Consider the following 18,028-nt stretch of genomic DNA (forward strand, 5'->3'; position numbering starts at 1 on the left):
GTGTCGTAATAGGAAAGAGCAGAGAAAGAGTAACGCGCGAAATCATCGAAGCTGAAAAGATATATAGGTCAGGATGCTCGTGTGTAAGCACACCTTCCATTCTCCTCTCAGATAAAGAGCTTGTTTTTCTGAGGAATTGATACTGTTCGCACATGTGATTACTGTTTTCTGGCGTATAAATGTGATGCTTCAGGAGAATAAAATCTGTTGGAAGTTAGCGCTCGTGTTGTTCGTCTCTCGTCTCTTGTGTCCTCGTCTTTTGCTGCGCTACAGTATATTGGAACTATGTACCAACAAGCCCAAAAAGCCACGCTACTGAATATCAGAACATTATGTATACGCTTGAATGCCGTGGCGGGCATGTACAGTCGTGGACAGAAGTGGACCACGATTCGGTGGTCAAAGTCTTCTCAAGCATTACCTAACGAAAACATTATACGTGTGATACACATGCAAGTTATATTTGCTTTTGCCCTTTTACACCAAGGCAGCAAACATTTCTATTGGTGCTACGCAACGAGACAGAACAGTTGGAATGCGGAGGCGTGTTCCATATTATTCTGTCCGCGACTTTACTCTTGCGGAGACTGAAGTGCTCGAACTGCCCTCCTTTGCAATCTTGAAAGCCTTTCTGTGTCAGTGCAGTTACTGTTCCCCGTAATAATACACAAGAGCTCAGATGTGGATAAGCCATTGAAAAGTAAATTTTTTTTATTTTTGCTACAAGGGTAACAAAAGTGGGACTGTTATGCAACAAACTAATGAATTAAGCTATTTTTACACGTACGCCTCCCCTAAAAAGTATACAGCCCAAGAGGTTTGCGCTTGAGGCCCACTGCGTTCCTCGTTATATGCATCATCAGCGACCGTAAGGAAATTTGTTTTGCGCACTCAAACCTTCCAATGATTGTACTGCTTGATGTGCTCGGCAGCCACGTTAAAGTGCTTAGAAGCAAACTCCTTGGGCTGTATACTTTTAATGGGGGCTGTACGTTCTGTATATGACGTGGTCAGCTCAAGCTAGACTGAAAGGCAACGCCAAGGAGGGAGTGACTGGGTACAGTTTAGAACGGGAAGCCACCGTAAAAGAGATGTAGGTGGTAATCTATTGCTTTTTTCGCGTGAAAAAGCATGAACTAAGTTTTTTGGCATTAGGTTCCAGCTCGCACAACGAGACCCATTGATTTATTCAATGTGAACAGGCGTTAGCAGCAGTGTCTAATTCTTTTAGGTTGCTACCAAAAAAAAGACGTGTAACGTCCCCGTATAATATAATCATTCCTCTCTTGGAGATGTTTACAATGTTATTTATATAAACGCGAAATAGCAATAGGTTTAGAATCGATCCATGTGGTACATCGTATTTGATAACACTTTTGCTGGAATGAGACCCATTTAAAGATGTATACTCAGAGCGAGGTTCAAGATAACAACGAATGAGATTATTTTTTGGACCCCTGATACTCGATACACTAAACGTCCTGAGATGCAACTGCCAATTTCGCTGCTATGCTGCAGGCATAGCAACACAAATAATCTCAATGCCTCCTACCTCGTCCCGGAAAATTGTTTTTCACTGTCGATCAATCTTTATCGCGACCACTTGGAATTGGAATAATCGTCGAAAAGTCTGCCAATAGTAATCGAAAAGACTGCAGCGGGCTCTATTTAAACCTAGTGCCAAGCATTAGAAAATTTGAAAATGGAATTCGATTCGTTGCGAATAACTGCGGAGTCGCCCGATTTAATCCTTCCTGTGAATAGAATCCATGATTTTCGACTCGATGTTCAAGAATCCTGAACATTGGCGCACACCTCCTGTTGGTGCAATTGAAAAAAAAACCACAGGACTGCTACGAATGTGCGACTTTAGAGAAAGCGACGACTGCTAGGGTATTACTGCCCTTCTCCTGCTTCCGTGGTTACTACTCTATTGAGTTTTTCCTTTGGCAGTCACATTCCTTGTGAGCATGCCTCCGCTCCCTTGAAGTCGTCCTGCTTCCACGGTAAGTACAATCCATGTAGTCAAGATGGCCACCACCCTATAGTTACACATTTCCTCTTCCTTCATTCCACGGTCACCATCCTCCAGAGCTCTATGATATAAATCACCCTTCGGTACTGCAATCCCCCTCTCTCTTCTTGCCCTCCTTGTTCCACGGTAAGCACCCTCCGTATGATTCCTGTGGCATTCACTTACCATTTACTCCGACTACTACTACTACTACTACTACTACTACTACTACTACTACTACTACTGCTACTACTACTACTACTGCTGCTGCTGCTGCTACTACTACTACTACTACTACTACTGCTGCTGCTACTACTACTATACTAGTACTACTACTACTACCACTACCACCACCACCACCACCACCACCACCACCACTACTACCACCACCACTACTACCACCACCACCACCACCACTACCACTACCACCATTAATAGACTGACGGAAGCCCAAGAACGCGCATAACAGCAGTCGCTTTAAAATGAGTCCTCGGGTTCCGATTCTGGCGAAAAGAGCCGACGTCTAGTGATGCTATGCTAATCATGAGTGAACCGCAAATAATGGTTAACTGAGGAAGCAGCAAAAAAACGGCCTTTTTCACCGAGGTATGCATTGAGTATGGTATGGTCTCTAGAAAGAAAACCATGAAGAAAACCAAGTATGGCAGCAACGCCCAAATCACACGCAATAAACGCTCAAAACAAAGCGCTTGTTTTATTTATTAAAAGTTAACAAGGCATACACGTCAACTCCAAAAAAAGCATAACAGGCTCCTGCAGTATGACAAAACTACAAAAAAATTTCACCGCGCCATACCGCAGTCATATGGTGGCGATACAGTATTTCTTCTCTTAATTCGCCTTAAATTATTGGAGCCTTAGATTCGTGCACTGAACACTCACGGAAGGCATACGTCTTTCCAGAGGCTCATGAGGTCTGTGTATTCCACCACGTCGGCTATCTTCTTTTTCATTCTTTCAGCTTGTTCAGGGGAGAAGTGGTTCTTCCAGTCACCCACCGTTCCCTTTCGCACGATGCTGCCAGTCATGGGTTCACTAAAAAAGTCGAACAAGTTCTGAAAACCATTGAGAAGCTCCGGCCGAAGTGTCTTGAAAAGCGGTGATTCCTTCCAAGCCATTTGTCCAGCAGTGAACTCGAAAACCTTCTTCATGCTTTTAAGATTTGTCTTCTCAAGAATGCGGGACATGAGTTCAGGGTTTTCCCGGATCTTTTTCTCCCTTTCGCGGTCGATGAACGCAGCAATCTCGAGAACGCATCTAGGCGTGTCCCGAGTGAGCTCTTCGTAAGTACGGAAAAGGATGTTCTTGTCGTTACGATGTTTGTACCAGGAAAGTACACTCTCAAAGTAGTCCCCAAAGTCGACCCTACCGTTAAGGAAAAGTTCGAAAAACTCTTCAAAAGACCCATTTTGGAATCTGTACGCTGGAGTGTTTCTAGTGTGGTAGTAGAAGGATACGCAGGTGTCATAGGGATTCCTCGCAATGTAAATATACTTAGCGTGTGGCGAATACGGAGCTAGGTGGAATGGTGAGTGGGTTCTAAACACCGCTGGTCTTGGAGCGTACAATGCGGCCTCTGCGCCCCGCATCTCCAGTAAAGGGAGACGAATTAAGGGGTCGAGGGGGTCTTCCGGATCTTCGCCATCCATCAAGATGTAGTAGATGATCCGTTGCGTCCAGGTAGATCCAGATTTCGGGTAAGAGGCAAGGAAGAGGTCTCCAGGTTGTGGCTTGTATGCGAGAGTAGATTGAACTGCCTCGTCGCGAAAGTGCTTGCCCAAATAGAGACCTTCAATTGTGCGAAATACTTCGGCCGTCATAGTGTACGTTTTTTTTTACCGTAGAAATCTGTAAGAAAAAAAAATGCCCCAACTAAAGATAACGATCGGTGCACCATTTACTGGGGCATGATTTATGTGAAAGGAAAGGAGACATTGCTGTTATTCATCAGTAATATGGCGAGTTCGGCGAATTTGCTGGAATGTACGGCGGTAAAACAGCGCAAATGAGCAACAAGAGAGAAGGAATAACGTTTGCACTTGGGAAGCTTGACTGCAACGAAAAGCCATTTTCTTGAGCGAGACAATATACAGGCCACAGGATATATGCGTTTCCTCTCGTGCAGTGTGGGTCTTTATTTGTCCAGCTTTTAAAATTACCCTTTAGTTAACATTTGAGGACAGAGAACAGTCACCGAATAGAAGCGAAGAATTTTTGTTCCGATTTGTAGAGTTTTACAATGGGGAATTAACAATGTAACCAGCTTACACCTGAAAGATGTGCTGACAAGGCATTTTTGCGTTTGTTTAGAATGTGTGTCGTCACTAGACCCTATATTCTCAATCCTTGTCTCCTAAATGCCTCAAGGAGGGATTTGGTCCTGGCAGTCTTGATGCCATAGGAAGCATATATAATAAAAGGATTCTTTCATAGCTGCCACCCTCACCGTTCGACCATGTTCTACATGGCGCTCGCGGTGTAACGAAGAGGCCCTAATGTCAGCCACTGTGGTTGAGGGCCCTTTTATAATTTCAAGTTGGTTACATGGAGCACAAATGTGCTCTAAAGTGGAAGACTGCAAAGCCTCCGTCGTAGTTTAGTTAGCGCACAGCCGCAGGCGACATGCGGAGGGCGGGGCAAAAATTCAAGGGCACTTTGGCTCTCTAAAGAGCCGCGAGGCGAAAGCCTTCCCTGGCGCACTGTTTGGTATTGACCGCGAGACTGTTTGTGCTGTACTAGTGCTTTATTTGACTACACACTTTGTCTACACATTACAACTACGCACTCTGACTGCCGGCTTTGACTGCTTCTTTAGCACGACTCTCTCTCTGCTTCGATGAGTTCGGTTGTATCCATGGCTCTGTTCGCAGTAACGAGGTATGCAATGTGGTCACCCACAGACGCCTTACGTCCCCTGTCAGAGCGGACGACAACTGTTTTATTAGTTGTCGTGTGCTCTAAAGGGGGCGTCAGGCATCCGTGGGTGACCACATTGCTTTGAATCCGCGCGCTATGACGTCATAGCCATTTCGACCAACCGAAAAGCGTAAGACCTCTGCTGACAGCCTTCTGTCGAGAACGATGCGGCATTAAAGGCTTTCGCCTTAAAAGTTCCCGCTGACAATATGTGATTGTTTTTATTTTTTTAATCAATTATATATAAGTTAAAAAATATTACGCGACTAATTTCGCATTGAGCAATGCAACAAACAAAATAAAAAAAACATTCCTTAATGCCTTTCTCCGTATTAGTGAGTGTTGACTTTTATCGTATGCTCCATCAGGAGTCCCTCAATTACCTATCCTTGTCCCTAAGTTAACAATCATCTCTTGTATTGTCTGCTATTCTTCCTGTGTGCAGTGTTTCTTGTATCACTATCTTTAATCTACTCCCATCACGTTCTAGTACAACCGAAAACACAGCCGCCCCCTTATGTATGGCGCCAGATATCGCTATTTCACACCACTATGAAGCGAGGGTGCATACTAATAATTGATTCTCGAACACACATGTTTGCTTTTTAATCGCTGATGATGTATCGGAGATTTTAGTAGACAGTAGAAAGAGACGACTCCGGACAGCAATTCCATGAACTCTCATGCGACTGTTAGCACATTAGCTGACGTTCTCAGCGTACCATAAGGATGTTGCGTTTTTGGCCTCTTGAGTAATTCAGCAGGCGCACACAATACGCAGGCGTACTGCAGAAAGCGCCGCTTTGCTTCAATTGTGATATCATCATCAGCATGACTACGCTCGTTGCAGGGCAAAGACCTCTCCCATGTTTCTCCAATTAACCCTGTCCTTGGCCAGTTGAGGCCACCGTATCCCCGCAAACGTCTTAATCTTATCCGCCCATCTAACTTTCTGCCGCCCCCTGCTACACGCATGCCTTCTCGTGGAATCCACCTTTAAAGACCAGCAGCTATATTGACTTCGTATTACATGCCCTGACCCATTTCTTCCTCTTGATTTCGACTCGGATGTCATTAACCCGCGACTAGGATGTCATTAACCCGCGATGTCATTAACCCGCCCACTCCGCCCTCTTCCGATCTCTTAACGTTACACCTGTCATTTTTCTTTCCGTGGCTCGCTGCGTTGTCCTTAACTTAAGCTAAACCCTCTTTGTTAGCCTCCACGTTTCTGCCCCATAGGTGAGTATCGGTAAGACACAGGGAAACTCTACATTGACAATGTGCCTGTTCTCTTGAAATGCCAGGCATGTTTACGCTTCCCATGCTGCGCCGCTTCTAGCAAGCAAGCATTGATTTTATATTCCCATATACCTGCCACATTTGCACAGAAGAGCAGCTGGGGCTCCTAGAATAAAATACAGGGGTGCTACAGAAGAACCAGGAGAGAAATCCTACCTCCTTGCAGTGGTTCCCTACTGAGAAGAAAGCAAGGTGTTCCTAATCCAGATCTGTAGGCCCAAAGGGCCATGGAACATTTATCAAGCAGAGAAGCTAGGCTTTCATCTGGGACCAGACAGCTTCACTTTAGCAGCACTTTTATGTCGCTCCGCCCAGCGGACTGCCGCCAGATATAGTGAAACATATTCCGAAAGCCAGCTACGCTGCAACAGTCTGACCGTGACATTCTGAAAGCATCCGGTGAGATACGTTCGCTTGCAGGCAACGGTTCTGCAGCTGCATTATGAGCGCATGAGAGAATGACACGACCTCGACCGTTTGGAATCCACAGCTGTCACTGGCAGAAAACCGCATGCATAACAAGTCTTATCGGCAATGAGTAAAGTTCAAGTGAAACATAGCTTAGCAATCCACAGCTTCTGTAGAACTCCACTAAAGTGCTTTGAGGGTCACTTAGTCGTCTGGAAACGGCGGGGGAGGAGGAGGGGTGGGGTTACTTTTAGCGATCCCGTCGGTTTAGCACAGTTTTTTAGCGCAGCCGGATAGCCGTACGCGGAATACGGCAAAGAATTGCCATTGTTACCTTTGCCTAGCTTGACTCGCTGCATTTACCGTCATGTCAGTGGTCATCGTTTTTTAGCCTATCTACCGTACGGCGGTGCTAAAACTCTCTATTAACTGAGGCGACGTTTCCTACGCATTGAAGTACTTGGCCTTGTGAACGGATAATTTTGGCAGCAAAATGAACAGTTGACCTAGCTGGTGAAGGCGAAAATGGGGTGGAGCAGCGCTACGGAAGAAATATAGAAAAGGAACACTGCTCATTTATTTGTTCCGTATTTCTTTTCTGCCTTTCGTCCGTTTGGACTGTGCCGCCTAATGTTGGTAAATTTGGGTTAGCGGGATGGAATGAGTAATTTTCAGACGCTGCTTGAACAACTAAAACAAAAAGTCTGAGAAGAAAAAAATCTCTGATGGGTTTTTGCTTTAAGACAATTGGGCGCATTACGCTACCGCGACATGAATGTCTGAAGTATATGAAAGTTGAGAGGAATCTACAAACTCATTACTGTATTACACTAGCTCTTGGCCAGTCAGGCAAACCTTAAGGCATGATCCCTGTTTGTCATCGCACTCGAGAACATTCCATTAGACTGATGCACTGGGAAGATAAAAAAAATGAAGGACTTTCTAAATTAACTTGGTGCCGGCATAGCAATTTCGGTTTTCTGATTTTCGTTGACCATAAAGATCGTCCGAGGTTAGTATGTTACTTGTCATCTGCTTTCGCGTCGGTCTGGTGATATTCGCTGCACGAGGTTCGTATTCCAACCAAGTCTGACTGCGTAAAAGCGTCAGTCGGCGAGGGCCACGTGTCCCTATTTCGCTTGGCTTTTTACGCTGTGTTACTCTTTGCCTTGGTCGGTTGGGAAAATAAACGCGGCTGCAGCGGAATGCCGATGAGTCACTCAAGGCACGCGGGGTCAACTCCCGGATTAGCCACGGAAGCGGCGACAGTAACCATCCCCGAATGTAGCCAGCCCAGCTCTGCAGTGCACCCTCATCTACAGAACGAAGTTAGCTGCCAAGGCCGGTAGTGCTTGACACCCGGGGGGGCCCGGGGGCAGCTGGGTCCAAGGGCGTCCGCAGAATTTTTTGCAGGGGGGGGCCCCATTGGTTGTTGGCGCCGGAGGGGGGGGGGGGGGGGGGGGGGGGCATGTTCGTAGCAAAAAGGCACTATTTGCGGTATGAATTTATTTATTTATATATAAATAAAAAATAAGTGAAATACACACATGAAATAAAAATTACAAACAGCAAATTAAAGTGTGGCTAGGAGAGATACATTGCAGTTTATCAAGGAAGAAACAATTAAAATTAATAAAAAATCGAAAAATATACTGTCACTTCGTGGAGAAGAGTGCTCAGTATTGCTGCATACGGGTTCTCGACTCACCCGGATTGATGACCAGCACACAGCACAATATGGTCACAAACACGCAACTACAGTCACTCAGTCAGTCTTCCTTGAACAGCAACTGTAGACTCCACGGATTTTTCTGGGCGAATTGCGTGATTACACGGGTGATAAATTCATTTCTGTGCTTCATTACACGCTCTCGGTGCACACTCGTCACACACATTGATTGGAAAAACGGTTGAACGCGCACGTTGAAAACAAAAGATGTCTATACATACAACGAAAACTTATTTACAAGATAAATGCACGCTCGCAGCTTCATACACCTCGCTCCATCTTGCTCGCGCATCCGCACAGTCGAGCAACCGCACGCACACTGCTCGCCGCTCGTAGTTTCTCGTCCACTGTCTTAGTTGTTCTCAGCTTCGTTGACAAACGGCCACTAAAAACACCGAAGCACAAATACAGAGGCGCGCACACGTGCAAGGGCTTACTTCCGTGCGACTTCCAAGGGGAAGGGACACTCGCCACTCCGGTAGGAAAATTTATTTTGTGTGTTTTTATGGGGTTCAGAGCCCCAAAACGACTCAGGTTATGAGGAACGGAGTAGTACAGAGCTCCGGATAATGTCGACCACCTGGGTCTCTTTACCGGGCACTGACCTCGCACAGTACACGGGCGCTGTTGTCATTTGAGGCCCAGCCAGAGGTGACAGGCGAGCCAGGCAGGCGCCACCGGGCTGCGTTGACCAAAGGCGCTGGTTTTCGGAGAAGACGCAAGGGACGCTGGTGTGGGGGCGCCTCTGGAGACTGCGTCGCCGTGAACAAAAGATGCTAATCTCCTTTGCCGAAGATTCTGATAGCGGCGCTTCTACCGCACTGCGCTCTCCCGTGGATCGGAGGCACAGCGAGCGGCGGCGGCGCCAACTGATCGCCCGCTTGCCCATGAGCAGCCCGACAAAGCGGGGGTGGACACGGCTGATTTGTCTTTCCCTCCTGAAGAATTCATCGGTGGCCGGCATAACGAAGGCGAAAACAAGATGCACTGTGCACAGTCTGCCTCCGTGTCGCTATCTGTCTAGAGATCAAAGAAACAGGCACCCATTTCAAGACGGCTTGAAACACATGCTCGCCGGTGCCGCTGTATGTCTGCAACAGGTCGGCCTTCAACAGAGCTAACGATGGCGTGGTTTGAAAACGGCATAAAGACGCGTGCCCGGACGCGGCATTTCGCAGATGTGACCCAAAGCGTGGAAGCGGAGCTGCTTTTACCCTTTTGGCTGAGCCCACCACGGCCCCTGGCGTGCGGCCATCACTCACGGTTCGAGGGAGTGATTTTCCAGGGGGGTGCAGCCGCCCCCCCTTGCCCCCCTCCCCCCCCCCCCCCCCCCCCCCCCCCCCTCAGGACGCCCATGGCTGGGTCCAGTCATCAAGTTTGACAGCGGCATTCGTCTTCGAAGAAGAGGTTGACAGCGAGCGTTTTTCCTACCCCGCGTGGACTTGCACGTAGCCTGGACCCTGCACGTGCGACTACATGAAAAGAGTGGGAACGCCGCTCACGGACATTCCAGCGTCTGCGCGACGTAGATGACGTTCTTCTCTCAATCTCAACACGTGACGGGGGCATGTTTCCTAATCACAGAGTGTGTGATGGGTGCCACAGTGGACTTTTCAGGACACGCCTTTCTGGGCAGGCCCTGCCCCCTTCTAGGGAGTTCAGGGAAAGAAAACGCTATAAAACTCGGCACCGAGTACGGCCGAGTAGGTCCCTGTCATTGAGACTCTCGGACCGAGGCACACTCTCAGTTGCTGTATGCACATAATGTAATTTACTTCTATAAAGTTCTCCTTGTCTTTCCCGTAACCTCGTATCCGACCTCCCTCATCCCCTCTCCGGCCTGACCATGCTACCTGAGTCGCAACAGCTGGCATCGCACCAGGTTTTAGAGAATTTCTTTTGCAGTGGGCCGCGTTTCAGAAAACGGATCACCGGAGCCTTCTGTATCAGCGCGAAAAATTCGCGGCGCGAAAAAATTATAACTGCTGCATGCCGAAAGTACCGTGAGGAGGTTATTATTTGTGGAACAGGCTTTGCTTAACATTTAACGTCTCTACAACAAAACGACTTGTCAAACGAATGATTCCATGTATCCTGGCCGACCTCCTGTCTTTCATTCGTTTTGTGAACGCCTCTACAACGAAAACCACTACAACGACTATGCCTGCACAACGAAGCAACTTAGGCGCTCCAGTTGGCGGGTTTGCTGCTTCTCCGCAGTCACCACTCATATGCGATGTGCATAGGGGGCGCCGGTGTTCTCTCCACAGCGAAGACAATGCGAGAGAACCCGAACTTCGCCGTAGCCACGGTAGCTGCCACCCTACAGCAAAGCAACAAAATTAGGCAGTGGGCGGTCGGCCAGTCAGTCTGACGAGGGGCACTGTCGTTACTTTCCGGCAGAAAAATTAATGATAAACACAACGATGTCCGCGAACATGCCGATGCCAGCAACTGTTCCTGCTGCGCAGCTTCTGGAATAGCTCAACACGTACGGCGCTTCCTTTTAAACAGGAAGAGGTGTGACGGCTGACGAATGCGTCGCGGCTGACGTTGATGTACAGTCTTTGTCAAACGTAACCAGGCTGCATGGTTTGCTTCTAGCTTGTACAGTGGAGGCCTTATGGCTTTCCTAAAGATCACAAGGTGTTGGAAGGGAAGAAGACCCTCAGTCCTTACCTTTAACGACAATTTCAGCTTCAGAGAAGCTGCAAGGGCTCCACTGTACAAGCTAGAAGCAAACTATGCAGCCTGGTTACTTTTGACAAAGACTGTACATCATATTAATGTTAGTAACTGACGGCTGCCGACATCGTCGAAGCCATCAAGGACTGGAAGGCGGCCTACGATGATAGTAGTGATGAAGAGTCCGCAGGAAAAACAAGACACTTCACTACAAAAGGGGGCAAAACTGAGATTCGACGTTACGCAGGTGTACCTTGAATCACCCCCATTTTCGCTGCGGATCATGCGATAAGCATCAATGCGGTAAGGTCGGCTGCAGTTGCACATTCCGTCGGACAAAATGTCCAGAAAAATATTAGCTACTTGTTTCATGAAGTACCTCTTGAATCCACGTTAAGAAAATAAGGTATTATTGTGCCGAACGTGCTTAGCTTCCTTTACTGTGTGCGATGCGGAGCGCGACCTCTACATCGAAGTGACCTGTATAAAGAAGGATCTGAGACATCCCGAGCTCTTCGTTCTAAACATGTTCGACTGTAGCTTATAAAAAAATAATTTACGCCAGCCCGTAACGGCAGGAGCTTATACTTTTGGCCGCTGCTGTACTTTGCTGCTGTACTGCACTTTGTCAAAGGTAAATATCGCAACAGGAGTGTCACTCGCAGAGGAGTGCAGTCCGGTGGGAGGGCGTAACCTTGACAGCAGTGACTTTGAAGGCACAATATTTATGATGCATAAAAAGTACTCATAAGTTTATGCTAATTGCTGTAACACTGTTGTCTTTTTTTAAAAAAATATTTCTTTGTTCTAGCTAGAAGCGAAACAACACAACAAAGGGATGCGATCAGATGCAACTCCGCAGCACGCCGCCATCTTGTTTGTTGTCAAAATTCGCGAGAGTTCTTGCCGGTCTTAGATTTTCTTCTTTTTCTATTTTTTTCATTGTTAGAAACTGCTGAAGATCGTTTTATTTGCGCTCTCACGTCAAACAGTCAATTTTTAAGTTCTTTTTTTCCTTCCTCATCGACCACTTTAAAGCTCGGCCACTGGAGCTTGAAGCAACTCAGGGGCTACGAGAGAGTGCCATACAGGAGGCCTCGGGACGCATTTCCACTAATTGAGGTGTTTATTTCTCGCTACCATCGTACAATGGGGGGCGTGTTCGCCTCCAACTATAAAGAGAAACCGGGGGCAGAAATTCCATTTCAGGAACTTGTTGCTAGCGGCAGAACTCCCTGGCCACTACGCCTTCGTGGCCACTCAGATATGCTTGTCTTAGTGACGGTTCCAGCAAAGAATAACCTATAATTAGCAACAAAAACTCCTACAGCTGCACCGACAAAGCATAACTCAATCTTAAGACGCCGACTAATTCCCGTTGACGACTGCAATTCTATGAACTGTGCAATCCGCTGAACTGTGTCCGCAACGTACAATGCTGCGGCCACGTGTCGAGCCCAGCGTAGTTGGAAAATCCCCACTGTAATCACACAGCACACATTCAAGGTGCCCTCATAGCCTGGCTGTGCTGTAGATGAGAAGTGGTCCCACGCACTTACATTTGTATCACGAAGGTAGGTGATAGACTGATAACATGACCTCATTACGAACCCCGCGATAGCAGGCCTATTAAAAAAAATCTTTGAAAGCAAGGAAGTGAGGCAGCCAGGAGATAAGCCAGTTGCTGTCTGGAGATTTCGTAACCATGGTTTTTTGTAGGAGCTATCTCATATACGTGAGCGGCAGTACATGTCTTCTTTATCGAAATGCTGCCATAAAAGCTCTGACTGACCTCAAGCTATAAGTTGTCACAGTACGAATGCGACGACCGTGCAAAGTAAAAAGAGCACCACATTTGTGGCATTAATCAGAATTCGCACGGAGTGACAAAAAAAAAAAAACTGTGTTCCAAGAGCTGGCGCACCTAAGCCTTAGAGTGATAAGGTTGCGCCACTTCTACACCTTTCCACTGTCGACCTGTTGGACGTTTAGCACGCTTAAGGATCTTCAAGAGTAAAAGAATAAACAAGTATACGGGAGGTAGGTCAGCATACCTAAACACGGAAGAGGTATGGTCGATACATGCTCGGTTATTGCTGAATAATGAACTCTTAGGGTGACAATTTTTATTGCTAAATATTTATTTGGGCATTATGTATGGTCCTTATAAATACAAGTCCTTGCTCTGGGCGCTGCATCTTCAGTTCTTGTTCATTCATCCACTCATATTTCAGTGCGATAGGCAACACGCAACGAAGTTCGCCGTACCGATTACATTGACGTAACCCACCGCCCAGCAAGAGAAGCAAGAATTTCTATGCGCACCGGACCTCCTGCGTGCTCTCAAAGGCATGAATGCAAAGGCATGAGCTTTGGCGCTTTTTTTTTGATACCGGGCGTGCGTCAGCTAGTCGGACAGCGTCGAGAAATATACACAGTTGGTTTCGCTTTTTTCGCGAGCCAAAAAGGTGACGGCATACGTTTTCAAGAGGATGATGGTCAGCTTGCAATGTTCAGGCTAGCTTTGAAGCAATTACAGCGTCACCTGAGCGTTGCAAGCTGCCTATAGAGCGCTAGAGCTTTCTGGAGCGCTGCATAGAGCTTTCATGGACAGGCGGTATATGACTGCAAGCGCCTGATTTGGAAAACAGTTGTTGCCTTCTCTTACGCAAGGTAAATAGGAATACGATCATGTGAAATACTTATGAGATTCGAAAAGAAAGTGGTGGTGATTAGCCCATAATTCGCTGCGAGGTTTTGTTTAGCCACAGCGCTTTTTGGTTAGCCCATGACGCTAGTGCCAAATAATTCACATCAGAATTTTTTTTGCTCAATGCACAGCTGTTGTTTCTGTACGCAGATTACATTTCCACGGGTTGTTAACCATAACGCGTCTGTGTCTGGGCAACAATTTCCTTAACTTGAAACGAGTTTCAAAATCGGAACTTCCAGTGTGTCTTCCTTTTTACGCTGTATTAAGACAAACTAAAAAATGTAATTGGAAAGCATTGTCAGTTTCATTAATAACAATTAGAGGATATCATTTCAACAACGCAGATATATGATTTAGTATTCTAGAGCTGGTATTTTACCCTGATTAAGCTGGCAGTCTCGGGCAAAAAAAAAAAAAGTAAAGCTGAAGGCAGGGAATGTTTTACAGAACTGTTTCTTCTCGAAAACCTGTAGTTGCTGATCCACAGCAGTGTTCATAAAGAGATGCAGAAACGTAAATGTGGTTTCAGAAGAACAGTTGGTGCTTTTTTATCTTCGTACAGAGCACAAAAGGGCAAAGCATGACATCAGTAAAAAACAAACCGGTGTCCTTTCACGCAGACTGTCATGTCCAGCGGTAACGGCCGTTTTAGCGCAATCGTTCAATCATGGAATGTCCACATCCTTCCAAAGGTCCATGAGGCCCGTTCCTGACGTTGCTTCTTCTACCGTTTCTTTCATCCTCAGAATCTGCACAGGCGAGAAATGCTTTCTCCAGTCTCCCACCTTCCCCTTGCGAATGAAGTCTCCAGCCAGGGGTACTTTTTTAAACTCTATGACGTTGCGAAGTCCTTTCTGGAGCTCCGGCCTGATACTTTTCCTTCTCATCACGTTGGTAAGCGGCACCACTGATCCCTGTGAACTTGCGCTCATCTTCATGCTTTCGAAACTCGTCTTCTCTAAAATCCGCCTCAGGAGATCAGGATTTTTTCTCAGCTCCTCTCCCACGTCTTCAGCGATGAATGTGGCGATCCTGAGAACCGTTTCGGCTGTACCCCTCTTGAGCTCTTCGTATGTTAGGAAAAGAACGTTGGGATCATTGCGGTGATCGTACCAAGAGAGCACGCTGTCGAAGTAGTCTCCATAATCGACGTTACCCTTCAAAAACATTTCGAAGAACTCATCGAACGTGCCATTGGTAAAGCGATACGGTGCGTTGTTTCGGGTGTGGTAGTAGAAGGAGACGCAGCAGTCGTAAGGGTTCCTGGTGATGTAGATGTACTTTGCCTCAGGGGAATAAGGAACCTTGTGAAAGGGAAGGTGTGTCTTGAAAGCCGCCGGCCTTGGAGCGTAGACCGCAGCTTCTCCACCCTGCATATCCAGGAAAGGAAATCGGAGCGCAAATTCCAAAGGGTCATTGGGATCTTGCGGATTCATCAGGATGTTGTAGACTATGTGCTGCATCCAGGTGGTCCCGCATTTAGGGTAGCTTGCTATGAACAAGTCACCCGGTTGTGCCTTGTAAGCCAAGGTTGAGAGCACTGCATCGTCAGGAAAATGCTTTCCCAGGTGCAAGCCTTCAATGACGCGAAAAACTTCCGCGGCCATTTCTTGGACGCGAATGGCCCTGTAAAGAAGAAAAACGTTTACGTTAGGCGAAGGGGAAGAAATTATAGGATGACAAAGGGAAATTATTTCAATTTGATAATTTGATGTGCAGACAGCGAGGCAGGTATGGGCAGACGGGTGATTGTTTCAGCACAGCTAAAAGAAAAGCGCACAAAAGGGTGTTTCATACCGAATGAACAGAGAAAATTTTGTCGATTACTTTATATATAGCGACAAACCATAAATCGATTATTTTGTTTAATGCCATGAATCATGATCAGAGTAACACACACACACACACACACACACACACACACACACACACACACACACACACACACACACACACACACACACACACACACACACACACACACACGCACGCACGCACGCACGCACGCACAAACACACACGCACGCACACACACACGCACGCACGCACGCACACACGCACACACACACACACACACACACACACACACACACACACACACACACACACACACGCACGCACGCACACACACGTACATTCTTTATTTCTCTAAAAGAGAAAAAGGCCCCTAGGCAAAAAGCTACTTCAGAGTAGCTTACTAGGCCCGGAGCCCATTACAAGTCAGCAGGGCATACAGAATTCGGGCATAATAAAGGACAGGGTCAATTTGGATAAGCACTGCAATTTCGAACGCAAAAGAGACGAAACATGTAAGGGTTTTTTACCAATTAAATCAAATTGAACATGACACAATATAACAAGAAATAAGAACAATAAATGAAATCATAATCAGACATCTAGAATACAACGCTACTAAATAGTTCTAGACGACAGACATGAGTAAAAAATAAGATGTTCACTATGAGATAATAGAAATAGGGAGGTAGAATTTTCTGTTTGTGAGGAGACACAGTGAGGATGTACAAGCAAGTACACAAAACAATAGCCGCAGCGGTGGTTCAGCGGTTATGGTGCTCGGCTGCTGACCCGAAAGACGCGGGTTCGATCCTGGCCGCGGCGGCTGGAATTTTTTTGGAGGAGAAATTCTAGAGGCCCGTGTACTGTGCGATGTCAGTGCACGTTAAAGAACCCCAGGTGGTCGAAATTTCCGGAGCCCTCCACTACGGCGTCTCTCATAGCCTTAGTCGCTTTGGGACGTTAAACCCCACAAACCAAAACAAAACAATAGTTAAGAGAACAAACTGTCATCATCCATAAGACTGAGAAAATTTTTCATAAAGACATTTCTTTTACAGCCGGCATTCCCACACCACCATTCATTTGAATTAAGTGTGTTAGGAACTAGGAATTGCATCATTTGCCTCCCATAGTTTGTACGAAGCAAGAACTCGCTCATTATAGTTTGCGTTAAGGTTCTGAAAATAGCTCCAGCCGAAAAGTGACCATGAAGCCGAAGAAGTGCGCAAAACCAAAGGCTACTTCCCCAAGGCACTTAGCGAACTCCATGGAAAAGATGGTTAGACACGTTTACACGATACCCACCCGAATAAAAAACACTGATAGCCGCGCTGTCACAGGCAGGCAGTCAGGTAGTCGCTCACCGCAGAAACAGTCTTCTCCACGCGCGATTAGCGCTCCCGTAGCGTTGCAAATTATTCGGTAACTTGAACTCCTGGCGCGAACCCGCTGGGAAGCACACAGCCGACCAACCGAGATGACGTGGTCGCTACGCCGTTCTTTGTGCAGACGCGCAGTAAGCACTGCGTCTGTGGCAGGCGTTATCAAGAGAGCTTATCTGCCCCAAATGCAGAAGTGGAACGCAGCATCATTCTTACCTACCAGAAAGGACGCCGAGATAACGGCTAAATTTTACACCACAACGACCCTCTCCCTGCACACTATTCGGCATTCGTGTCACCCCAAGCTCCTCTCAATTCATCTAAAAACAAAGGAAGATGCCTGTATTATGTACTTGAGTTTCTTTATCGGCCATGAAACTTAGGATGGTACAAGAAATTGCGGTTTCTGCACCGCAGTAAAGTGCAGATTTCTTGTAGTACATGTCTCGTACAGCTTCGCTCTTTGAAGCGGAAATTAGGCTGATATTTTGGAGGTCGTCATCGTGTCTCACACACTCAATTAATATGGTTGGTAATCGATCACTGTCCCGATTAGACCAAGGTGAAATTTCGAGGCTGGTCAGGGCCAAATTTTGGATTTTGAAAACTACAGAGAAGGTTTACTGCATTCGAATCAGTGCGAAAGCACGGATTTCTGCTACGTAGAAGACGACGGTGAGCAGGCAGTGCCGCCGGACGAAGCAGCTCGAAGTGGATGAAGACGACGCTCTGCAGTGCGCAGCACTAGAGTACGGTGTAGTTTAACACGAGTCGTGTTTGGCTGTGTGTATTCAATTAGCTGAAGAAACCATTTTTTTTAAACTCCACACTTCGACTGTGCCCGTCGAGGCCTGGCTTCGCTCCAAGGGCACTTTTGCCATGGTCGGTGACAAGGGCTTATAACCAGGGGGGGGGGGGGGGGGGTGAATCCTCCGCACCTCCCCCCCCCCCTCCCGAAGTTTTTTTGAACTATTACGCACCGCTGACCAAAACAACCATCGGCGCCGGAAGTCATTCTGGATTTTGTTACCTACAATGTCTTTTTCAGACTAGAAAATTCAC

General features: G+C 46.9%; 2 protein-coding genes across 3 annotated transcripts; both read right to left on the minus strand.

Moving 5' to 3' along the window:
• Positions 1–2,913: 2,913 nt before the first annotated feature.
• Positions 2,914–3,855, minus strand: LOC149331991 (sulfotransferase ssu-1-like). Its single transcript, XM_089555632.1, has one exon. The coding sequence runs from the start codon at positions 3,853–3,855 to the stop codon at positions 2,914–2,916; it is 942 nt and encodes a 313-aa protein (XP_089411758.1).
• Positions 3,856–14,435: 10,580 nt separating this feature from the next.
• Positions 14,436–17,068, minus strand: LOC149331992 (sulfotransferase ssu-1-like). 2 transcript variants are annotated; one of them, XM_089555634.1, is made up of 2 exons: positions 16,949–17,068; positions 14,436–15,414 (listed from the first exon to the last, which is right to left on the minus strand). In XM_089555634.1, the coding sequence occupies exon 2, from the start codon at positions 15,393–15,395 to the stop codon at positions 14,454–14,456; it is 942 nt and encodes a 313-aa protein (XP_089411760.1). In that variant the 5' UTR covers positions 15,396–15,414; positions 16,949–17,068; the 3' UTR covers positions 14,436–14,453. The 2 variants fall into 2 exon arrangements, with proteins under 2 accessions (XP_089411760.1, XP_089411759.1); XM_089555633.1 differs by having other exon boundaries at positions 16,890–17,068.
• Between the last annotated feature and the right edge of the window lie 960 nt (positions 17,069–18,028).

This window comes from Amblyomma mixtum, chromosome 8 (genome assembly GCF_055824585.1).
Source record: "Amblyomma mixtum isolate Tamu chromosome 8, ASM5582458v1, whole genome shotgun sequence".
Lineage (NCBI taxonomy): Eukaryota > Metazoa > Arthropoda > Arachnida > Ixodida > Ixodidae > Amblyomma > Amblyomma mixtum.